The sequence below is a fragment of the Pelodiscus sinensis genome, chromosome 10 (assembly GCF_049634645.1).
Source record: "Pelodiscus sinensis isolate JC-2024 chromosome 10, ASM4963464v1, whole genome shotgun sequence".
NCBI classification, from domain to species: Eukaryota; Metazoa; Chordata; order Testudines; family Trionychidae; genus Pelodiscus; species Pelodiscus sinensis.
In genome coordinates, this window is record NC_134720.1 from 37,030,966 (window position 1) to 37,055,333 (window position 24,368).

At 39.0% G+C, this 24,368-nt stretch overlaps 1 protein-coding gene across 1 annotated transcript; it reads right to left on the bottom strand.

Moving 5' to 3' along the window:
• Positions 1-24,328, bottom strand: PDCD10 (programmed cell death 10). Its single transcript, XM_014575817.3, has 8 exons — positions 24,192-24,328; positions 13,719-13,932; positions 12,052-12,105; positions 6,479-6,596; positions 5,489-5,615; positions 3,082-3,160; positions 2,532-2,614; positions 1-481 (listed from the first exon to the last, which is right to left on the bottom strand). The coding sequence occupies exons 2-8, from the start codon at positions 13,812-13,814 to the stop codon at positions 400-402; spliced, it is 639 nt and encodes a 212-aa protein (XP_014431303.1). The 5' UTR covers positions 13,815-13,932; positions 24,192-24,328; the 3' UTR covers positions 1-399.
• Positions 24,329-24,368: the final 40 nt, after the last annotated feature.

Sequence of the window (24,368 nt, forward strand, 5' to 3'; positions counted from 1 at the left end):
TAACAGTTGTAAACTATTTATTGAATATTTGCCACCAATATTGTTAAATACATAGTCTTGCAGTTTCTCATTTTCAAGTTAAAATGTCAGAAATAGAACACCAAATATTTACAATTCTTATAAGGAATGTTACATAATGACACATTAAGGCGTAAATTCTTTTGGCTTATAATTCTGAAAAGAATGATAGCAAAGAGTGATGCAAAATCTTCATTGTGAGATTATGATTAAGCTACATTTTACAAAAATATGGTGTAAGATGGCAATAATCCCATTTGAAATCCTGCATTAGGTCCCGTCAAGAGGGACTGATAATTTATACAGTCAAAACTTTAAAATTTACATATAAAGGTATGCTATCCACCATTGAAAAGTACAACTCTCAAACATATACAGTTTTCAGGCCACAGTTTTGAAGGTTTGGAGTATCAAGTTGGTTTGATGAATTAGTCGGTTGGCACTTATGAAGACGTTTATTGCCCTGTTATAAGAAAAGAAACATACTTCAACATCAAGACTGTTTCAGACCAATAAAAACCACTTCAAAATAAAAAATTTTGCATAAAAGTAATACCAAATCTGGATAACTGCACATGCATCCCAGCAAAGCACGTTCAGATGTTTTGAAGAATAGCAGCTCCATTCAATTTACAACTGATAACTAGATCACAAGTCCTGCATGCCTTACCCATGCAAAGAACACTAGAAATGGTAAGATCTGCAATAATTTTGGCTCCTGCAAATGTAGTTTAAAAACTCAAAGCTAGATAGAGAAGAGTGTAACTGTGGTCATTAAAGGTTTTAACTTTAAGATGTGGTGGGAACTTCACAAGTACAGCTGAATGTAACAGGAGTGGATGTTGATTAATTTGCCATTCTGTCCCTTATACCTATGCAACAGGGCACTCATACTATGTTGCTTCAGCATTGCTCAGTTACCTTTAACTTAAAAAAGACCCAAGAACAAGGTCAACACAGATGGGATTTTTCATCTCCCTAACAATTATCAGATTGTTATAATTTTGCTTGCACTTTTTTCTGGTGCCTTTTTAAAAGGTCTTGCTTTGGGCCATGGCCAGTGTTATGCATATTATATCATTTCTTGTATCCCAGAGTCAGTAATACAAATCTCAGCTGGGATCTCCAAATTCTAGCACTGGCTATGCCATGCCTTATGATTACCAGATGAAAGGCACTGCAAAAGTGTAAATTATTAGTGTGTGTTCATGTTTGGTCTAATAACTAGTTAATCACCATCATTCCAGGTTTACAGTTTAGACACACCCTTATTAATAACTCCTGATTGATGTCCGACTAGTACGTTGCTGGTGCTCTTCACATTTCTAGTAAAGAATTAAGAATCCTACACTTCAGAAACTACACTTTTAACCCTCAAACTTCAAGGTCCTGAACTTCAGTCACCATCAACAGGCTGGTGATAGGATTTCCCCACAATGCCTGTCAGTGCCTGGCTCCAATGCCGCTGGGGGTTTCCCAGCCATCTGGTCCTGCCGACAATAGGAGTTCCCGAGCCCCGCCTAGCCCCAATGATGTTCCCCAGCCGGGGCTGCCTGGCCACCACTGGCCCCACTACTGGGGCCAGTTCTGCTGCTACCAGGGGTTCCCTGGTCAGGGACTGCCTGGCCCCCACTGCCGCCAGGGACTCTCCGGCTAGAGCGGGAGCTCCTCATCCACCATCTGGCTGAGCCAGTGCTCCCCAGCTGGCTCGTGGCCTCCAGGGCTCTCTGGTCCAGCAACATCTCTGCCTGACCACAGATGTTGCCAGATCAGCGAGTCCCAGATTTGGGAAGTTCAACCTGTATTAATTTCAAAGAAAGCAGGGGAGGTGATCACTTGTGGTTTAAGATAATTTCCCTTCTATAATGGTGCAATGGCTCCATAATGCTTTCAGTCTTCGTTGAGTTTGACATAACGGAATGGAAAATTAAATCTGGTTCTCCTGCATGGACACAGACAACTAATACCAGTAGGCTACAGAGTCTGCCTGCCCCCAAGAAATATATTTGACTATGAAATCAGATCTTCTTACGTAACAGTAAATGACCATGAAATACAATGGCACAGATTCCAAAGCGCGCGCGCGCGCACACACACACACACACACACACACACACACACACACACCCCACGAACCTTAAAGAACTGTTTTTTTAAATTGAAAATTAAAAGGCACATAAAAAATGTAGACTTCTGTATTCAAACGGCCATTCACAAACCACTAGTTATAAACATTTAATATTTGTGCAGATTTTTGGTTGGCTTACCTTACTGTTGTCCTGTTCTCATACCTACATATACTATAGGAAGTGAATCATAATATTCAAATTACACACCTGATTACTTTGTCTTGATTTTTTTAAGTATTCATGGGTTTATTCTCCCCTTACAGACACATGAAGAAATGAAGATAGACAAATGCAACAGCCGTATGTAGGCCAAGAAATTTTACTCTACATAAAAGTAAAAAAACTAATTTATTGTTGTGAAGCTGCTTTCAAAAGTATACTTACTTTCCATCTTTAAAATAGGTTTTCAGGGTATCACTGAAACTTTTGGAGTATTTTACAAACTCTTTCTTTTGGTGCTCAAGTGCCTAAAAAGATGCAAACCACAATTAAATAAAACAGTATCGTTCAATGCCTTTACAGAACAAATTATTGAGAGTAACTAATCAATAACAAGTTATAAAGGATTAGGGAGTAAAAACAGAAAGACTGAACTAAAAACATGCAAATCCCGGAATTCAAAACACTTAGAAATGAAAAGGCTAGTGGTTATAATGTTTAACTTCCTTGTCAGACATTTCCATGAGACAACATAATGCAACACTGACGAATATTAAAAACCCATGCATACTGGAAGAAATGACTAGAACAAAGTATACAACTAGTGAAAGATTTGCATTTGTTATACTGCTTTATCTGTTTTCTTTTTATTTTAGGTACATTTCCTTCTGACTTGTTAGTGACTAAATTGTACCACTCACCCTTACACTGTAAGAATTCAAGATCTTTTATACTTATGTTTAATAGTAATACATGCAAATCTTCATTCACATACCCTCCGGTTCTGGTACTGATATTTCTTGAAGACATTATTTACTGTGTCAAGAAGTTCCTTTATTGCACTGGCGATGTCCCTATTTGACAATAAAAAGAATATAATATTTTAAATAAGCCTAATTTAATGCTGACTTTTAAAACACTTCTAGGAAAAAATGGTATTTGACACAAATTATTGCTATAAAATACTTCAGAAATATGATACATCATCAAGACCAAATGCAGAGAACTAATTAGATTACATAGTACTTAACTCCAAATTAAATGTAATGTGCTACTTTGACTCTGAAAGCTAGCATTTGCTAATAATATGGAAACTTATGTTAAATAATACCATACGTAAGCAGTCAGACTTACGATGTTCAATTTAAGTCAACGGGCACTTACAGTTCTTTTAACACCTTGATTTGATTTAGGATTACTGTTTTGAGTTTATGACACTTGATCCCGGAATGGACTAGAATGTGGTTTCAAGTTACAACATTGCAATTTCAAGGCAACTGGAAAGATCCTACTGCATTTTTAAGTCCAAGGGCTTTTGGTACTCACTTGGTAAGAACCAAACTGTGCTTTCAGATAGGCACACACAATTCCTACCAATTGAAGGGGCTGGATGGATCTAAAGAGCTGAATTAGATACTGAATGTTTGTGTTTGAAACAAGACCGCCTAGCATCCCTCTTAGTGGATAAGAGTGGTCAGAACAGAGTAGTTACTTTGTTTTGTCACTTCCTTTATATCAAACCTCTACAAAATTGTGCACAATTTTATAAACTCTGTTCTATAAAATAGCAAAAGTTACACTTTAGATGCAAGTTTACTTCTGGCTTACCAAAATTAAAAACTGTATTTCAGAATGTTTATAATCCCATTTCCTAATCACTGAGCAGAATGCAGATCTAGGTACTCTTCTCGTAAGAGTGCCACAGGCTATTTCCTGCTTGAGACACTGCTGACACTTTATATCACTATATCAGTGCAGAATCATGAATCCAAAGTTCATTGAAAGTAGCCCAATGAGTCTAGTTTAAGTTTTAGCATGGATATGACATCTTTGTCTAACCCTTTTTGTTTTATGTTTAATGTTAGTGGTTTTCAGTTATATAACCGTTCCCCTTAGCTTGGGAATTTCAAGCAAACCCAAGCTTGCTGTATTGTTAAAATAAACAAATCTTCCTTCTCTCCATACATACCCTTTTCTAAAAAGCAAAGCTATTGCCTCAATCCTTTTATTGAAATTTCAAGCTCTAGAAGTGAAGACTACCACACTGTAAGACAAGCACTTGCGGAAAAAAATCATATCCACATATATAATGGACATAGCAATTAAGAATTATTGACCAATATATAAGCCAATACTGTTAATAAAGCCAGGGATTTTTCAGCCAGTGTAGCTCAAAAGGACCTAAAAGGAGCCATACAAACATGGGCATTCATAAGCCAATCAGCGTTAAAATATTTTTTACCTCTTCATTCGTTAGTATCCACTACACACACACATACTATAATCAAGTTGTATTGGTGTATAGGGGGAGGGGAGGGAAGAGAGAGAAACTACTGATATTTAGATACCTTATAGGCAGCCATGCAAGTGTACTGTTGTATTGCAGGATGTATGAAAAGCCTCAAAATCAGTAAAATTCAGTTCTAAGATTTATACATTATGTATTACACAAACCCCTCTAAAATCTGTCACCAGCCAATATTGCCCCATTAAAAACCCTCATTATAAAAAAAAAATCCAAATGCATGCAAATCAAAACATTAAATGTACAAGTTGAATAACATTGTATTAGGATAACCGTGTAACTATAGATTCAACCATTTTCACATAGCACTATGGTTCTCTCTCAGAGATATTAATTAATTTATCCACACAACAGGGTGACTTTAAGGCCACAGAACAAATCAATGCCACGATAACATTTCTAGACTCGTGCAATTATATCAACCTAATCCTATATTTTTTAATTTTACTACTATAAAATATACAGTCTGTATGCTTATCATACATTACAACAGAACTATTTTTTTTTTTACATAAGCAAGATTGGTTGCAGTTTGATTTTTTCCATGATCATAGAAATTAATGTCCTATTTAGCCACAAAACAAGTGCAGCAAGCAGAAAGTAGTAGACCATCTCTCAATACAACCCATGCTTTTTCCACATGATACAGAGATGCAATACGCTCTCCACCACCCTGCTTATAATTGGCAATTCATAGAGCCAAGCATCAGTCATGCTCTCTGAACAGAGTGGTCCACTTCTCTACAGAAGCCCGGTACTGCCAAGAGCTGAAGAGGAGTACTGAAAGTACCCTATCATTAAGACACGTAATAATATTTAATATCCACATCAATACTTCCAGCTTGATCTGTAGATAAATACAGAATGCAGCACTTACTTGATTGTCTGAAGAAATCTCACTCTATCATTGATCTCATCGGGAATCTTACTAAGAATCTGTTTAAGTGCTCGTGCTTTTTCATTTAGGTCTTGGAATTCTGGCTCTGGCCTTTCAATCATGTACTCTGATCGGCAAAAAATATTACAAGAAATTATTACTTACCCTCAAGTATATTTCCAGTGACACTGTGGATATTGCTATTCATATAAAGGTCCATCAGTTCTTTTAAAATACAATTTTAAAGTGATACACAGACCATCAGTAGACATGTGCAATTAATTTCTATAGCAATAGGAGCATAGTCTGTAAGCAACATCTCTCCTTATGCTTAGCCACTCAATCTAAACAACAAACGAACAAACAAACCCCCAGAACATTCATTATTTTAACATTTTACAAAAAACAAAATCCAGTGAAGATCCACTGAATGGAATGGCAGCATTGTGCTAATCCAATGCTACGTAAAAAAGTTACTAAATGGAATGAAACCCTCTTACAGTGAATTTCTGGTTCTATGGGGGAAGAGGGGGGAAGCACCACTATATTCGAAAGAATATTTTGCCTTCTGACTGTGGAAAAGACAGATTTCATATTACATAGGGTGAACTACATGCACTGTACTTTCTAATAATTTATATCATTTTCACTGCAGAGGTGAATGTCTTTACAATTACAGAGTATAATAAATATGAATTACTATGTTCAATAAAATACCCATAAGAGTTTTTGCAATACTGAATCAGGATTTTTTAAATGCTCATTACTAGGGGATGCAATACAGCAAGAAGTACAAAATTCACTTGCACTTCCAATGCCAAGAAGAAACCTGTCATAAAATAGAAAAGTGACAGATTTTTTTAAGCTAATTTTCAGATTTAATCTAACATTTGTCTCTGATCAAAAGTATCAAAAGGTAAGCTTACATTTATCAATATCAGAGAACATGAGTTTACATGCATTTCCCACCTACCCTCCCCAAGACTATACCTTCTACATCATCTGCAGCCATACGGAGGAGAGATTCTGTAAAATTAACTTCTACACTTTTCTTCTCCAGAATTTTCATAATGATGTCTTGTGTGAGCCCTGGATTTTCTTTTTCAGCCTAAAATTATAAAGAACATTTTGATTAAGAAATATTTAGGATTTGAGTGACATTTTAAAGCATAAAGCTAGATTTCAATGGGACAATATCTGTACATACAAGATCAAATGATTAGGAACTAGAGACGCTGAATATGCTCTTAATGGCAGACCTCTTTGTAAACCATTTTTTCCCCCACAATCTCATCCATGTTTCCTGAACTGCTGAAGTGTTTTTGCATTAGCTATTTTGCCCAGTAAGTCATTTCACCCATCTCACTATCACTTTAATCTGGTTTTATCCTCTAAATATAAATTGAGAACATTAAAATTACATTGACATAAGAGAGAAAAAATTTTATATTTCCATTTAATCCCTTTCAGCCATATTTTGCCAAGTTACAGATATTGTGATTTTCACTTTATTTTCAAGACTCTTATATATCACTATTATTTTTTCATAGCTTTTCAAATGCTTCAGTGTTTCTTCCAAGAGTGTCAGAAACAGAAGATGACAGACAGTCTTTGAAGTTGTTACAAAGATCTGCAAAATCCAGTAAATGTCTTCATCCATGGCTGCTGCTGCTCCTTACATTTTATTTATTTTCCACTATTCATCTTTCTTTCAGTCTCTACCACCTACTATTAGAGCATATTCCCTTTTTATAAAGATGTTATTTAAACTTAAGAATTCTTAAAATTTAAATTTTCATATAATTGCACAAAACACAAAAATGTTATTCCTTAGGTTTCAAACAATATTTCACCCTTCTTCATGTTTTAAAATTTATTTTGGATTTATATTTTTGTATTAATGTATTTTCAAAATAATATTTAAACATCTTACAAGAGCAGTCGTAAGAAACAAAGCACACAAAGAAAGCAGAACTCCCTAAAGTAGTGACAAAGATATTTTTACACTAAATTGTTGTTGTAAGCATAAGATGTTAATTCTATTTTTATCCATGTAATCAATAAAACTTTTCTATATACTGTTAAATATTAGTTCTATTTTGAACTTAGTTCTCTCACCAGTAGTATGTATATATATTACTATACAAATCAACTACCATATTTTCCTGTCACACATTTGGTTTTAATGTTCTCATCCATCTACCAGTTTTTCCATTCAACTTCACTGATGACTTCCTCTTCTTATTTTTTGCCTTACATGTATAGTATGTCTCAACTGTGTGATTTTTGTCATGCATGTCTGATTCTCACAATAGCAAGTTTTACTGACAGTAAGTGGACATTTCTGTGTCTGTCCAAAACTCCATTCCAATGTCAATTCATAGCTCTGCACCCATGTACCAGTCTGGGTTTAGTTTAAACTCAAGAGTAACTGGAAAGATTTTACACTGGAATGGAAAACTATGATTTATCTGTAAAATTGTTTCTCTGAATCATCTTGCAACATTTCACTCTTGTATCTTAAGGGTTGGGGTTTTTGTGGTTTTGGGACCCTTGAAGTGATGTTGTAATTCTCACATTTGCAGATGAGAAGACAGAGCATTTTGGCACTGAAGCTATCCTAATAGGTTTACAAAATGAAGTCAAGTCTGCATCAACATTGGCAGTGCTGGCAGTACTTAGTAGGCTTGGCTGACAGACTTTAGCTTTGAAGATTTGACTATTCAAAGCATTCTGGACCAGCTTCAATACAGGACCCGCACATGTGTCCCAGAGCATGCCTACAAGAGACCCTGAAGATGCTCCCCCATTTCTTCAGAGTTTTATGTGACAACCACAGACCTATGTGGCCACCCTGCATATCAGGGCTCAGAAGAAGTCAGCACAAACACGGTCATTAGCTTTTTTGACATTGGTCTGTTGTGCACTGACAAGGGGGGACATCTATACCACTCTCAGATTCCTTTCTTAAAATAATAAAAAAGAAAAAACAAAGAAAAAACAGTATAATGTGCCTTTAAGGACACTGAGGAAAGCATTGAACAAATATTTTTTAATTTATTTATGTAAATAAAACAAATGCTGGGTCAGGTACAGAATAAGGCATTGAGATGGAAGGTGTTGAGATGCTTAGCAAATTTATTGCCAGAATATCTACACTCAAATACTGATAGAGAACAAAGCTAACATCGGGAGCATTGGAAATGTAGAAGAGAATGCTGAAGTAGTGCTGAGGCTCCGACCAAAAGTAAATGCATGTTAAAACGCAAAAGGCTAGGCACTAAACTAGTGACTTCTGGCAGCAATTTTTTGTTTTTAAAGGTACTAATTCACCTGATGAAGAAGATTGAAAAATATAGCTGCCATATCAGACCTGAATAAAAATCAGGGTTACTGCAGGTGGACAACCAGTACAGTACATTCTGTAGAGTAGAGCACTTTCTAAGCTCTATATCAAGTGAAGTATCTCACTATTTATTTGCATTTTTGAGGTAATACTTTCATGATATACGTGCTGCTAACGAGTAGTCATAATGGTATTCTATTCATGTTCCATGCCTTTAAGAGTATGCCTACACTGCACATTAAGCCCGTGCTCTGTCTCAAAGACCCCCTTCTGTTTTCACACAAATCAATCTGGCTACTTATTGCTATGGTTTTATTTAACATAACAAACATATATAGTTATTTACAGAAAAGACCAAGCGGTCCTGCCCAGAAGAGTTTGTATTTTAATGCCTCCACTACAATTTTCTCTCTCCATATACATACCTGTTTAATCAGGAAATCCCAGAATACATCTACAGACCCAGCCAGGGAGAAGCTGAACAAAGTCAAACCAAGGCAACAATGAAACCTGTACTGCAATAAAAGTTGTCTCATTGACGATAATTATCTTCAGGTCACTAGATATCAGTATTTTGGAGCAGAAATCAAGTACTAATTATAGTCTATGTAGGCACCAAGCGCTTAAGATGCAAGTGATGTGACTCACCCACAGTCCCTTCTATACTTCAGCAGGATAGGAGGACACCAGAAACTGAATCTTAATATATGTTCAGAAGGATCTTACATCTAGTTTGCTATAGCTAACTAAGAAACGTATCCCTGCTTCTATCAAATTTAATTATGCTTCTGTATTAATAAATAGTTTAACACATTTAAGACCAAATCCAAGAGCAGAGTAGAAATTTCAAGAAGATAATACATTTTAAAAAGCTGAGGTAGCCTGTAATACATATTCCTACATTAAACTGTACTGAACCAATAATTTTGTGGACATTACAATAAATTTTTAGTTCAAAATGTTTATTGCCATCTATGATCAACATCTATACTACACTGGATTTTAATAAGTGTGCTTAGTTTTATTACAGAAGCCCAAGAAACATTCAATGACTTTAGGTATTTCTGTTCAGTGGATCTTTTGATTTTAGTTTCTTTGTCTCCCGCATGGATTTAGCACAGCTAATAAAAATAAGTCTTTTAATATTTTGTATCTGAGGAAAAGTAGAAGGGCCAACACTACTATTAAATACATAATTGTTACCTGATCATACCTGATCAAGGACAATCCCATCCTTTACTCCCTAACGCCTTCCTTTCCTAGAGGCAGTTTCCTGTGGTTCTGTCTCTTATCAATCAGCATGAAACACTGAGTATCAGTCTAAAATGTTAATAATCAACGTTTGGTCAAAAAAAATTACAAAGTTGCATGATATTTTCTATTGTTGTGGGAAAGCATAAAGAAAACACCAACATGTAATTTAAAAAAAAAAAACTATACAGTAAGGATTAGGGATGTTAAATTTAGATTAACTAATTGAACAGTCAATAGTTTCATAGGGATAGCCAAGTTAGTCTGTACAGGATAAACTCAGAAAACAACAAATAGTCTGGTAGCACTTTAAAGACTAATAAAACATGTAGATAGTATCACTCTGAAGAAGTGGGCTGTGCCCACGAAAGCTCATACCATCTACATGTTTTGTTAGTCTTTAAAGTGCTACTAGACTATTTGTTGAATAGTCAATAGGATTTCCACCAGTTATCCAATTAGTCTATAAGGGTGCCTCCGCCTTAGAACTGTAGCAAGCCGGGGAATCAGCTGCTGGCTCTTATACAGAACTAGCAGCGTGGGGTGGAAGCCAGATTCCCCAGAGCGGGAATGGGAACTGGTGTGTAACTGTTACAGTAACTAATAAAGATCATGCTCATCAGTTAACTGATTTAAAAGTTTACTCTATTACATCCCTACTATACAGTGAGTGAAAACCTCCCCCATCCACACCATGCAAAAGGATTGGAGTGTTGTAAAAAAAAAAAAAAAAAAAAAAAAAAGGCCTCGAAGTCCCATAAACAGCCAGGAGAAGATTATCCCAGCACAGCAACAGCAGAAAACAGCCATATAATTACCTCCAAAGGATATCACCTCAGCAGAATATAATTTGTACTAGATGACAATGAGATACTTCAACCTGCAAAATTAGTTGGCATAGTTTTACTCTGCAAGCTCCTGGGCAGCTTGAGAGGCTTCTGTAACTCAGGAAGACCTCTTTGCACCCACCAGAAAAGCCCACATTAAGCTTCCTGAAAACACTCCTGGGCTATGAGTTCTGTGCTAATAAGCCTTTTAGGGTAATGTGTAGAATGTATACTATGCCTGGATCTATGAGATGTGGTCTTGGTATTTACAAGACGAGGCTTGAGAATCCACACTGCACTGTAAACCTGGCTTTACCATTCCTGTACGCAGGTCTCACAACTTTGCTAATACAGACATACTGCGCTACACAGACCTGTAACCTAAGACCACACTGTAAAAGCAAGAAGGCTAAGGCCTGCATCATAGCAGACTCACTTTCTGACCCATCCCGTTCCTAGTCAACTCCGGCTTAGACGCAGTGCACAGAATCTCATCCCTGCTGCCCAATAAATTTGTTTTAACGTTCTATGTGGCTTTTCATCTTAATTCCAGGTAATTGACTAACCTACAGTTGGATTACCGCCTGTCATTGAGGGAGGACAAATGGGAGGGAGCGGGGGGCAGAAGAGGAACCCCCCACAAAAAGGAAGGAAACCAAGAGACTCCTTGCAGAATTTCCACTGAAGTGATTTACTGGAACTGGAGTCGGTCTATCTTAAGCAAAGAACAGATTGTTCAGATCCTACCCATCTCCTGTCAATTTAATGTGAAGTACCAGTTGACTTTTTAATATCAATTGGAGATGTGTATTATCAGTACATTTAGCAATTACACAAAATAAGCCCCTCTACCCCATGAGTTAAGTATAACACAAACTTTTAAAATCAATCATAAAAGTTTGAGACAGCCCAATCCAGTAAGAAAACCACTAGTCTTTCCAAAGAAGTGGCAGCTGGCTATTCTTCTTATAGACACTTGATTCTTACCAAATATACAACTTCTAAAACAAGACAGCAGAAAGGGAAAACAAAGCAATAATACTGAAAGCATATTTATTTTCAACTGTGCTTCAAATGTTTATTCATAATATTTCTTTTGATTGAGACAACTTTTTAATAATTCTTTATTAGTTTCTCACCTTAATAAAAGCTGCTCGCAGGGTCTGAGCTGCAGATAGATTTACTCGCTCTAGCTGCAATGAAAGTTTAGAATGATTAATAAACAAGAATTTCACTAGAACAAGAAAAAGCCAGTAATTTCTTCAGAGCCTGTTTGGCCTTCTCTGCCATAGTGGAGAAGGACAGAACAAACAACAGACCCTCAGTCTCATTTGAGGGACAGAGATTTGGAAAAATACAACTAAAGGGAGAATTGGCTCAGTGTTGTCCCAAAATAAAATTTAAAAAACTAAACAATGAATGGATAAGAAAGTAGTTTTGATTCTCCACTGTGTGCTCCTAACGGCAGAGAATTTGACCCAAACACAGAAGGGGAGTCTGACCGAAACCCAGTGACTCATGAACCAGTCTAAACTACTTCCAGTATTTGTAGGAAGAGCCATGGCCTAGATGTCACAACTCGGAATTACTTTTCTATATTGTAAAATTAATTTTAATCTAAAATGTAACTTTAAGGCCCAAAATATTTTAATTGGTCCTTCATAAAATACAATATTCACTTTGGATAAAATAAGTTTCTTGACAACTTCATGTATATCACCGTAGCTGAATCCAGTCCTTACTGGGAAGATAATGATATATTTCATGTTGTAAACCTGGGATATTGGAGAATCTATCATGTTCTCTAACTGTTACAAAAATTAATTAACCTCAAAGTTAAAAATGTACTTTTTTAGTTTGAATTTGTTTAGCTTCAACTATTAGATCTCATCATGCCTGTTTCTGCTAGATTAAAGGACTTCCCCTACTAATGAATCTCTCCTTCTCACATAGATATTTATAGGCTGCATTTAAATCACTTCATAACCTTCGCTAAATTAAAGACTACTTATAATCCTCACTAAAAAGCATGTTTTTGAGTTCACACTATTTTTGTAGCATACTTCTGAACACCTTCCAAATTTTTTAGATCCTTTTTCAAATGCAGACTCCAGAATTTGACATGGTAGAGGACGGAATACTATATACAGAGGTTCTCTCACATCCCTATTTCTACTTAATATTGCCCTTGTTAGGTCTCCAAGAATCATGTTTGTCGTCTTATCTACAGTATTGCACTGGGAACTCAGTCGATTGTTGTCTACCATCCCCAAGACACTGTACTTTGTTTCTAGATTATCTGATTTTGCATTTGGCTGTATTAAAACAAACATTCAAACTGTCCCACTTTTCCAAAGCAATCCAGGTCAGTCCATACAGCTGCTTTGTTTCTATCTTATTTATCACTCCAATTTTTGTGTCACCTGAAAATTTCACTAGTACAGGTTGGACCTTCAAAAACTGGGACACGCTGGTCCAGCAACACTGGACCTTGGATGTTGCTGGACCAGGGTGTCCTGGCTGGGAGCCCTGGATTATGTTCAAAAACATATTCAAGATATATGGACACAGTCAAGAACATAGCAATCTTTAAGATAATCCTGAAAATCTTTCACGAATAAGGAGAGTGAAGAAATAATAGTAATAATAAAAACAAAGTACAATAGATGTTGGATTTCAGGCCTTGGTAGGACATCCTTGCATATCAAGATGAACCGCATGTGTTAGTGTGCCACTTGCCTTTTGTTTTCAGGTGCCTCAGTGTCAGAGCAGAGCATTACAATGCAAACAAGAAGATATGGCATACCTCATTAAAAACAGGATACATAACAGCATAGAGTGGCATGGAAACCATGGAAGTGGTCTCTGCTTCATTCTTCATCTCTTCCATTGTCATCCTCATTCAAAGTTCCACTTCTCAAGAAAAATGCTATAAAAGCAAAGACTCCTCATTCACTGAAGTTTTTCTTCTTTTTCCTCGTTGTGCAAGAATACTTAACGGACTTGAAAAATAAATTGCCCTGTGAGGGAGGGGAAAATACATATTATAAATGCTGAACTACTGCCACAATTTTTCAAATGAAAAGTTAATACACAAAAGACTTCAAGTAGCAGATCTAATAGTACATGATAATTAAAAAAAAAACTATACATTATGCTCTCAAGAAAAGAATTCCTCCATGAATGGTATTTCTACTTCACAAGTCCCAATATTTTAAGTCACTGTAGCCCATACAAGACTATTTTAATAAACAAAAAATACTGAAAAGACTACAGCTTTATCTTAAATTCTCAAATTCAGATATTTCTTTTTTTAAAAGAAAAGTACTAAAAAGGAGAAAATTGATTCTTCTCTTATAGGATTCACATTGGAAACTCTCACCACCTCTAGTGAACAGAAACATAAGATTTCTACTAACAGTATAATTCACATATGTAAAACACGTACTTTGAAAGCAATTCAGTATGTAATATAGACCTGAAGTGGAAATACATATTTAAAGAGGTACAATTGTTTAAAAACAGCAATAAAAATAATCAAATTTTAATCTGTACACCTATGCATTTAGTTTCATTCCCTTGTCTTCAACAGACTCCTAATAATCACTGATTATAGGATATAATCATCATTGCAGGCTTCCTCCTACTAACTGAGTTCTCAGAATCACATCTTGCCTTTAAATAAACAGAAAGCGTACATCTCTTTCTGACTCAGGGTGTGTCAGCAACTATATTAGCTCAATGGAAAATAATTGTTCCAGTAATTGAATCTGGTACTTAGACCTTTTCCACGCTACCCAATTCAACAAGCTTGACTAGATCTACATATTAACATCATACTAACAAAAAAGTACTCACACATCTACTTCACATAAGAAACCCACATCACAAAGATAAATACCTGTACCATATTACTCCAATGTGAGCATTTATCTATGGTAGGCTGTTTTATTCAAACATCAGATACGTAACAAATATTAAAGGTTTTTTTAAAATATAGAATTTAATATGGGAATTAATTCTTTAACTGTGTTTAGACAAGTCAACAGATCAGTCTATTTTTCTTACTAATCTGTCCCTTTGTTTCTGGCTTCTATCAACCATGATAACCCCATTTTAAAGTGAATTAGGGCTGCATGTTAACAGTTTTAGAATATGATGTTGATAAAACAGAGTTCTTATAAGTTGCATTTCTATCTTAATGTTCCACAGGAAGCTTGACTACAGAATCATAGTAAAAATCTCAAATGCTATTCATTACAGAATTGTTGTATATCTCCTGTATCAGCTAACTTTGCACACCTTATTTTTGTGTTTAAAATCTTGTTAATGCAAGGTCATGCAACGTTATATTAAATAACTACCATATTTAGGAGATCATCTTAAAAGGTGCTGAATCTCTTGTCAGCACAGCTGTGTCTACATGACAGTTTTTGCAGCAAACCTGTGTAGCTTAGGAGAGGTTTTTTTCTCCCTCCTCACAAACCTTGACCAACATAGCTAAGGACAACAAAACTTTGTAGTATAGACCAGTGTTCCCTGGACACCCAGGTGAGATTCAAATACTGCCCAGTGGATTAGTAAAGTGACTACAGCGTGTTTCTACTGATGGTGGACATCAACATTTGCATCAGTGCACATAACAAAATGTAATCCGTACATGGATGGAAAAAATTAGAGGGAATATTGGTATAGATGTGGCCTCAGAAATCGATCTGAGGGAAATGGCAAGCAGAAGCTGGCAGTTATACACTGCCTGAGACACAAGGAAGGTTGACAAGCAGTCTGCATTCAAACTAGTTCACCACTGATTTTTTTGCATGGAGATTACATTGCTCAGACTTAAGGTGTCATCTGTACTCTATAGCTAATGCATGTAGAGCAGGGGTGGGCAAGAGCTGATCTATAGGACGGATCCGACCCACCAAGCCATTTGATCTGACTCTGAAGCTGTTCAAAACAGCTGGTGGTTCTCCTCTGCCATGGGTGCGTGTCTTCCAGAGAGAGCTGCCAGCTATTTTGAACAGCAAGGTGCCCTCAATTGGCCTGGGGTGAGGGGTTGTGTGAAGTCTCCTCCCCTCACCCCCACCAGAGGTGCATGACAGATAGAGGGAGCCACCAACTGTTCAAAACAGCTGGCGGTTCCCTCTAGACGCCGCATGATTCTGCTGGGGGGAGGGGTAAGAGAGTTCTCACCCCCCCCCCAGGTCCTGCACCCACCTGATATGATTGGAGGAGGGCAGGAGAGCACACAAAGTCTCTTGCCCCCCAGGAACGCGCTGCCCTGAGCCACACATGGAGGGAACCTCCTTGTGCAGCTTGGGGCTGCTGCAGGAAGAAGCCTATCTCAGGGATGGTCTTGGACTGCTGGCTGGGAGCTAAGATAAGTTATTCTTATCCAGAGCCTGCCTCTTGCACCCCAGCCAATCCTAACTTCCTGCCCTAGGATGTCATCCCCTCCTGCCCTAGATCACCACCCAAACCTTCTGTGCACACATCCCCTCCCAGGTCACAATTCTCCCCCAGAGCCTGCACTCCCTTCTATATGCCCCTCCCAGGTAAAAAAAAAAAATCACTCCTACACCCTCCCGGATCCTGCACACCAATCTCCTGCCTCAGCTCACAACCTATTACTTCACCCAAACTCCTTCTCAGATCCTACACCCTCTCTTGCATCCCAACCCCCTACATGAAGCTGCCTTCTGAACATACCCTCTGTCACAAACCCCAAACCCCCTCCAGAGAGAAATGCAGCCCTTAACCTCTTTCCAAAGTCTTGGAATGCCCCCCTTCCCCATCAAAAATTACTGCCCAGCTCTGATACAGAGTGTATGGGGTAATGGTGGACATCAGTTATATTTAAAGAAAGAGACCCTCAACACACATGTAGAGGATGAACAGGATACAAAGAGTGCAATTTCAAGACACGAAAGCTCACTATGAAAACAGTATAAAGGCGCTAAATGTCTGCCTCTCCAAAGCTTAAATCAGTGGTTTTCAAACTTTTTTTTTCTCATAACTCCTTGAAGAAAATTGTTGATGCCTATGAATTATATCATTTGACTGGACGAGTGCAGGCTACAAGGTGGAGCCACAGGGATGAGGCTTTACTTGGAGGTGTGGGCTCTGGAGTGGGGCCAGCGATGAGGGGTTTGGGATGCAAGGCGAGGGGATGGGGCAAAGAAGTTAAATTGTGGACAGGGACTCTAGGCTGGGACATGGGGATGGGGTACAGAGAATGTAGGCTCTGTCCGGGGAATGCAGGCTATGGGATGGGGCTGGAGATGAGGTGTTTGGAGTGCAGGAGAGGTTTCTGGGCGGGGTGGGGAGGCTAAGGGCTGGCACAGAGGATTATTGGGGCACAGGGATACACCCAGCATGTCCTAGTCCTTGATGCAGTGGGATGGTAAGGCAGGCATAGTGGACCACACTGCACTTTGCAAGTGGCCAGCAGCAGCCCTGCCCAAAGCTTTGGCTCCACATTCCGATTGGCCAGTTCCTGGTTTGGCACCAGGCATTGCTGAGCAAAAATGGAAGGAGTTCATTTTGGGCTTGTTTTGAAGTAGGCTTGACTTGCTTTTTTAATCTTGTGAGAGTGGGCTACTTGCCTTCACCTATGAGCTGGACCTGCGGCTGCTTGCTTTCAGAAGGCTGGCCTTAGCATCACGGCTGGTCACCTCATCAGCCTACAGCAAAGCAACCCAGTGCCTGACTTTCCATGACCCAGCATTGCGTTGCGACCCATAACAATGAAAACTATTAGCTTAAACTCCAATCTGTATTCAAACCTGTATCTCAGTCCCTCTACTGACTTACTCTGCTTTTGCTGGCTTCTACCTTTTAAAGTTGTTAATGGACCAGATTTCAGCTACAGTAGAGACTCCTTTGTTCATGTGCAACCAGCTGCATTTGTCTACAACATTGCAGTTCACAATGTACAGAATCAAGCAGGTGAACAGAAAATAAGGCATCCAATTAAGGGAATTTAGCTGATGAACAAACTTCCAGAGAATATTAGACTAACGCAGACAGTGACCATGCTCAGGGTATGCTGCAAGACTTTCTTGATAAAAGTTTTTCCACAATTACATTTAAACCAGTAATCCCAGGCTCCCTAAAATAAAAACCCATCCCAAAAAAGAACCACCAAAGAATCTAAATTTGCCTACCTAAAAGGACAGGTGCTTAGAATGGTAATGCTAGTCATTTGAAGAAGTGGGTTTTGCCCACAAACAGTCATGATACCATCTACATGTTTTGTTAGTCTTTAAGGTGACCATATATCTTTAAAGTGCTACTAGACTATTTGTTGTTTTTTAAGTTTTTAGCATAGTAATGAGAGTCGTTCAATACAAAAACCTAGGATAGAGCGAGCGCCAGAAAAGGAAGTCAGAACAAGATAGTTAGAGAATCAGGCGCACACCTGGCACTGCAAAACACACAGGATATTGTCTCTACTCCAGGAAGTTGACTCTCCAGCTCATCACCTGGTGATGATGGTGGAAGTGTATTGACTCAATGGTACATTAAAAAAAAAAAAAAAAGATGCAATCTTATCTATGGCCCATTGCAGAAAGATGGACTGATGGAATGCTGAATATCTGAACCAGTATGGCAGACCAGCAGTTCTCAAACCAGAAGTTGGGATCACATATTAATGGGATTGTCAGAACTGGCTTAGCTGTTATTCTGCTCTGGGGCTCAGGTTGCAAACCCCCTGCTTGGGGCTAAAGCCATTGGGCTTTCATCCTCCACAAGGTGGTGCAGATCAGGCTTTGGCTCGGCCACCCAGGACAGTGGGGCTTGGACAGGCTCAGGCTTTGGTCCTTCTTTCTAGGCTTATGTAGTAACTTTGATTGCCAAAAGAGGGTTCTGGTACAATGAAGCTTGAGAACCCCTGTGGTAGAGGAGTCACAGGACAGTGCATTTACTATCTGTGACAGTCACTGTTCCCTTTAATTTTCCCATCCATGTGCAGAATACATTTTATGTGCACTGAGGCACATGTGGATGTACTCCACCAGTAGACATAAATGCTGCTGGTTATGACTGCTCTCCTAATCAGGTAGGCAGCATTTGAATTGCTCCTGGGTGGTCTCCCAAGCACTCAGGTTACAGGGAGCACTGATCTATAGCTCTTATGAATAGAAATGAGGTAGGATGTGAAATCTGTCACACCTGGGGAACCCGTCTTAGTTACAAGCCCAGCTACCATGTAGTTCATGAAAATTCTAAATTTCCAACACAATTCAGGTTCATTTATCTTTGAATTTACAAAACTTAGAACACTGCTTTCCCAGTGGACCTTACTAAATCCTTATTAAACATAAGCACACATACATCTATACAAACAAGACTATTCTAATCTGTAGATGTATGTTTAATTATTGGCAAATTCAATCAAGTCAGAAGTAAAGCCAGCAGGTTATCCATTCCACACTCCAAAGCCAGGAGTTTTATTGTGCTGCTTCCACCCCCAAAATTCTAGCTATCTTGAAGATGAACAAAATCAGGTTATTCAGACTTCAGGGTTAAAAAGAAAGGGAAGGAAAAAAGGTATGCCCCAGAGCCAAAAGCCCTTCACAAAAAGTCTGTTCTAGGTCCTGCTTTTTCATACAGAGGAGCTCCAACACAAGCACCAAATATTAACCCGAAAACCAGGAAGAACTCAGTGCATCTCACAAAGCACTGATATCACATGTTACATACAAGATACACCACTTAAGATGCAGGTTGCTGCATCCTGTGCCAGCTAACAGTTTTCAGTACATCTTAAAAAGGTGTTCCCTCTGTAGTAAAACTCTGTAACCTCAAAGCGACAAAGGCATGGACTGCAGTGGCATGGTCCATATTAGGAATGTTAAATTGTGTTTAAACAACCAATTTGATTAGTCAATAGAGTGTCCATCAACTAGTCCAGTGCTTCTCAACCACTGGTACAAGTACCCTTAGGGGTACTTGAGAGAAGTCGGGGGTGGGGGGGTGGAGGAGAAGAGAGGTAACGTCAACTGAAATTTGGAGAAAACTTAATTTGTGTTTTAAATTTTACAGCACTTCATTATTTTTGAATTTTTACACCCAAAAATGTCATTCCCACCCAGCTGTGATTAAGTTGTTTAAACAAATGTGTTGCAATGTTAGAAAAAATTGTGTGTGTCTAAAAACTGTACCCTGAGGGTACTTACAATTTTTTTTTTTTAAAAAGGGATACTTTATAAAAAAGTTGAGAAACACTGGACTAGACGATAAGCAAAGGAAACTGCAGAGCCAGAGCAGAGTTAGCTCCTAGCACCGGGAGCTAACCCTGCTGCAGCTCTGCCTTTTAAATGATTTGAGAGCCAGTAGGCTGATTCCGGGCTTGTGCCTGGTTCCTCAAGCTGTGCTTCAGTCTATTAAATGCATTAAGAGCCAGCCAGCTCTTAAGATATTTAAAAAGCAAAGACACAGCTCTAGGACTGGGCACAAGCCGGGAATCAGCTTACACCCAGTCCCCCGCCATGGCTCTGTCTCCCCTGCCATGGAGACGGTGCTGAGGGGAAACTGGCTTTTAAGCCAGCTCCTGCTCCCCACCCCCCTTGCTGCCTCTGATAGATGCAGTGCAGGGAGGGAAGGAGGGAGCAACTAAAGAGTCACTAATCAACTGACTGCTTATGCTTATCAGATAGTTGATTAGTCCCTTACATCCCTAGGCTACATCCCAACAAATTGGCCCTCTCACAACTTAGCAAAGATGGGGGGGGGGGGGGAAGGGGCTGTAATTTCTTCCTAGACACTGTTACTCATTAGTCAAGTATCTACCAACTCCATTTTGCAATATCTACTAACAAATAGAATATATCAATCCTCAATAAAAAGAGACTTTGTCTTGTAACTGCTCCCCTCTAATTACCAGCATTGCTTTTTGTCTTATCCAGATTGAACTTCAGCATCTTATTTTCATCCATACCCACAAACATAAGGCTAAGCAGCAGAAATCAGTTTACTGATCACCACCACATACCACACCTCTCCTCAATAATCTTCCCAAGTGGGAAGACAGAACTCCAGTGTTCTATAACCTGTATGATAGTGCCATTGGGTATGGAAAGGCAGTTGCCTAGCATAACTTTTTAGAAAATTTCAGTAAAAAAAATGAGGCTATATCTCATCAACTCATGATCAACTATAGAAAAAGTTATCATGCATTAATCCCCATCTATTACCAGCAGGAGGTCAATCAATATCATCAGTGTAGTTTCAGGTCAAGATCATCTAAGATATCAAGGTACTCAAAATTGAATCACTACAATTTTCCAAAAATTGAAGATAGACATCAGACAATAATTTAGCAGATTTCCAATGTCAAGTGTTGATTTCTTGAGCAGAGGCTGAGTAATAAATTTCCTCAGAAAAGTCACCATCCTACCCTCACTATGGGAAGCACTAATTGGTTCCTCAAATTCTCTAGATAGAAAAAAAAATTCAAAAGAGGTCAGGTTGAGGAACAATAACCCCCAACATTTCTACTGTCACTGGCTTAAACTCAACTAGAGAAAAAACATTTGTCCTGAGTAGACCCTATCCTCCATCCATAGAATCAGGAAGCTTGGCTTTTATCTTTGTAATCAGAAATTTCCTATCAGGAGGAGCTTGATTCAGCCACCAAGTGAAGGCAAGGTGGCAATGTTTGTGATTTGATGAAAAATAACATTGGTTTGTTTTAATCATGTTTCAACTTTATGAGTAACTAAACTGTACTCAGGTTTGTAAATGATTAACCAACTCTGGACAAAATATAAGCCACTATACTAAATTTTTCTTCATTTCAGGAAAAATTGCAGCAAACCTCCTGATCAATGCACTTTTGAAGGACCTGTTATTTTTGAATGAAAATTTAGTTTAGTTAGAGTAAATGTTGTTGCATTCACTGGAACAACATTGAATGATTTTACCAAACATGAGTCCAAGACAAATTCAGCCACTGTAATTAAATTTTTGCTAATCTGAGTGAAAATAAAATAAAAGAAGGAATAAGCATTTATTTGTATAGATTCTCACCTACCCTGCCTCACACACTGAGCAGTTTCATTGATCAGGGAACTAAAAGAATGTTTTCAGAAAGTGAAATACCCCATTAAAGTTTCAAAACTGGTTTATGCAAAAACTTTCCAAAAGTAAAGATCCTCCACTTATGGCTACACTTAAGCTATGTGACAATAAGCTATTTCAATAAAGTTTTATGTGCTTGGCAAAACCAACTAAAATCAGGTAATTTATATCCTTACAGTCATTATTGAGACATGTCTCCAAAAATGTTATACTTATATAGAAAACATAGAAGCATTTATAAATATAACTGTGTTCACTTACAATAAAAATGTAACTGCATATCGGAAATCAGGTACACTTTATTGTTTTGAATATGACTGACTGCCACCATTTAGATTGTGCAAACCATTTAAAGGAAACATGAATATCTGTCCCTGGAACTCAAACCACTGGTTTTCTAGGGATGTAAAATCCTGGTTAAAAAGTTAACCAGTTAAAAAGAATGTTAAACGTTCTATTTAACCAGGATCTTGTGGGCAGGTGGTTGCTCTAGCCCAGCTGGGCCACTGGTTAAGCAGTTACCGGTAAGGATCACCCAGTAAAGGTGATGCTTATTGGGTAACTGGTTACTCATCCCTACAGTCTACTTAATTAAAAAACTGATCTGAATCTCACCAGTTTTGCAATTTACTCCCATTCCAATAAATACATTATTCTGAAATGGTGAACACCAATGTGAGATTAACACCTCACAGTCAAGAGGCAGATGTTTTAAAAGTGAACTATGTTTACCTCTATCTATCCCTTACACAAGAAAGCCATCTTAGGGTGGGCTCCAATTTCTGTACATAGTCAAATTAAAGTGACTGCATAAAGTATAAATCGGCAAAGATCCCACACCTTTATTTAGTAAAGCAACAGATTATCATCATGGATGCAATGTAATCCCAGCAATGAACATGGAGAAGGTGACAATATACACCAGTTTCTAGATCAAGTTCTCTCTACCTATTCAGTCTCTGGAATTTGAACATAAAGCTACTGTTGCTATCTCTGAGATTTAATCAGGTGCAGCTAGAAAGTAAAATAGAACAGATATTTAAGAAAAACCATTATGTAACACTAATCTCAATATTACCCCAGCCCACCAAGTAAATTGTGAAGCTGACACAAGAAGGGAATCTTTTATTGGACCAATTTCTGATGGCAAGAGACAAGTTTTCAAGCCACACAGAGATCTTCTTCAGGTGAACTTATTTCCTGTAATACAGAAGCAACACAAAAGCTTGACCCTGATACTGTCATGCTGGAGGAGGGGAAATCAACCAAGCATGAGTTACAGATACTGCTTGTAGACACTTTGGAAGGTCATAAATTCGCCTGTTTTAAGTTTTCCTTATGTTCCTCTTCCATTATTAAACTGAAAAAGCAACTAATCATTCACGTTGTTTGCTTTTTTTTGCCACTTATTAAACTGGAATAACAAATAGGTCAGTTTCACTTTCGGCTTCTCATACACACTGCTAGAAGATTGGCGTTACAAAAAACAACCACCCCCACCCGCAAACCCAAACCAAACCAACTACAAAAGAGAAGCTGCTCCTATCATTAGGTCCTGAAAATAGTTTACAAACTAGTAAATCAAACCAAGGCCCCGTTTCCAAACATTCCATGCCAAGGGCACACAAGAGATGCACTCAGACCAAGACTTTTTTTTTCCAAGTGAGGGAGGATGCTCAGCCTGCCATTCAGAAACTACTCCGTCCGAAAATCGGGCCCCCTTAGAGGTGGCCCAAAGGGGAGACGGGTGCGGAACAGCGCCAGCCAGAAGCACTACACCCTTAGCCTCCGGCACGCGGCGGGGGCAGAGCGAAGCCTGGCGACAGGGCCGAAGGGCAGCCTCCCCGGGCTCGGGTCCGGCTGTGCACCTGCACGGGCTGACCTCCGCCTGCTGCTCTCTGCCGGGGGGAGACGCCCGCCCCCAGCCCTAGGAGCCCAGGCCCTGGGCATGGCCAGCCCCTCCTCCACAGCGTGGCCTGCCCCGCCCCACTGGAGACCCACAGCCCCTCTGAGCGTGACCCTCAGGCGGGGCCCGGATTCTCCAAGGCGCCCTACGCCCCGAGCGCAGCGCAGCCGCGAGGGAATCAGCAGGCCCTACACAAACACACTAGTGACCCTGCCCGAGCCGTGGGCACCGAGCGCCTCGTCCCCCCCTCCTCCGAAAAGGGGGCACACACAGCCCGGTACCTACCTCCCCCCCACCCCTCGGGGACTTTAGAGTGGGCTCCGCTGCCTTGCCGGAAGTGCCTGCGAGACGGAAACGTTCCCCGCGGTGACCACACACACCAGGCGTTGCCGGAACCAACCTGCAAGCCGCATGGGCTCCTGGGACCTGTAGTGCCGTTCCACACGACTACAACGCCCACAA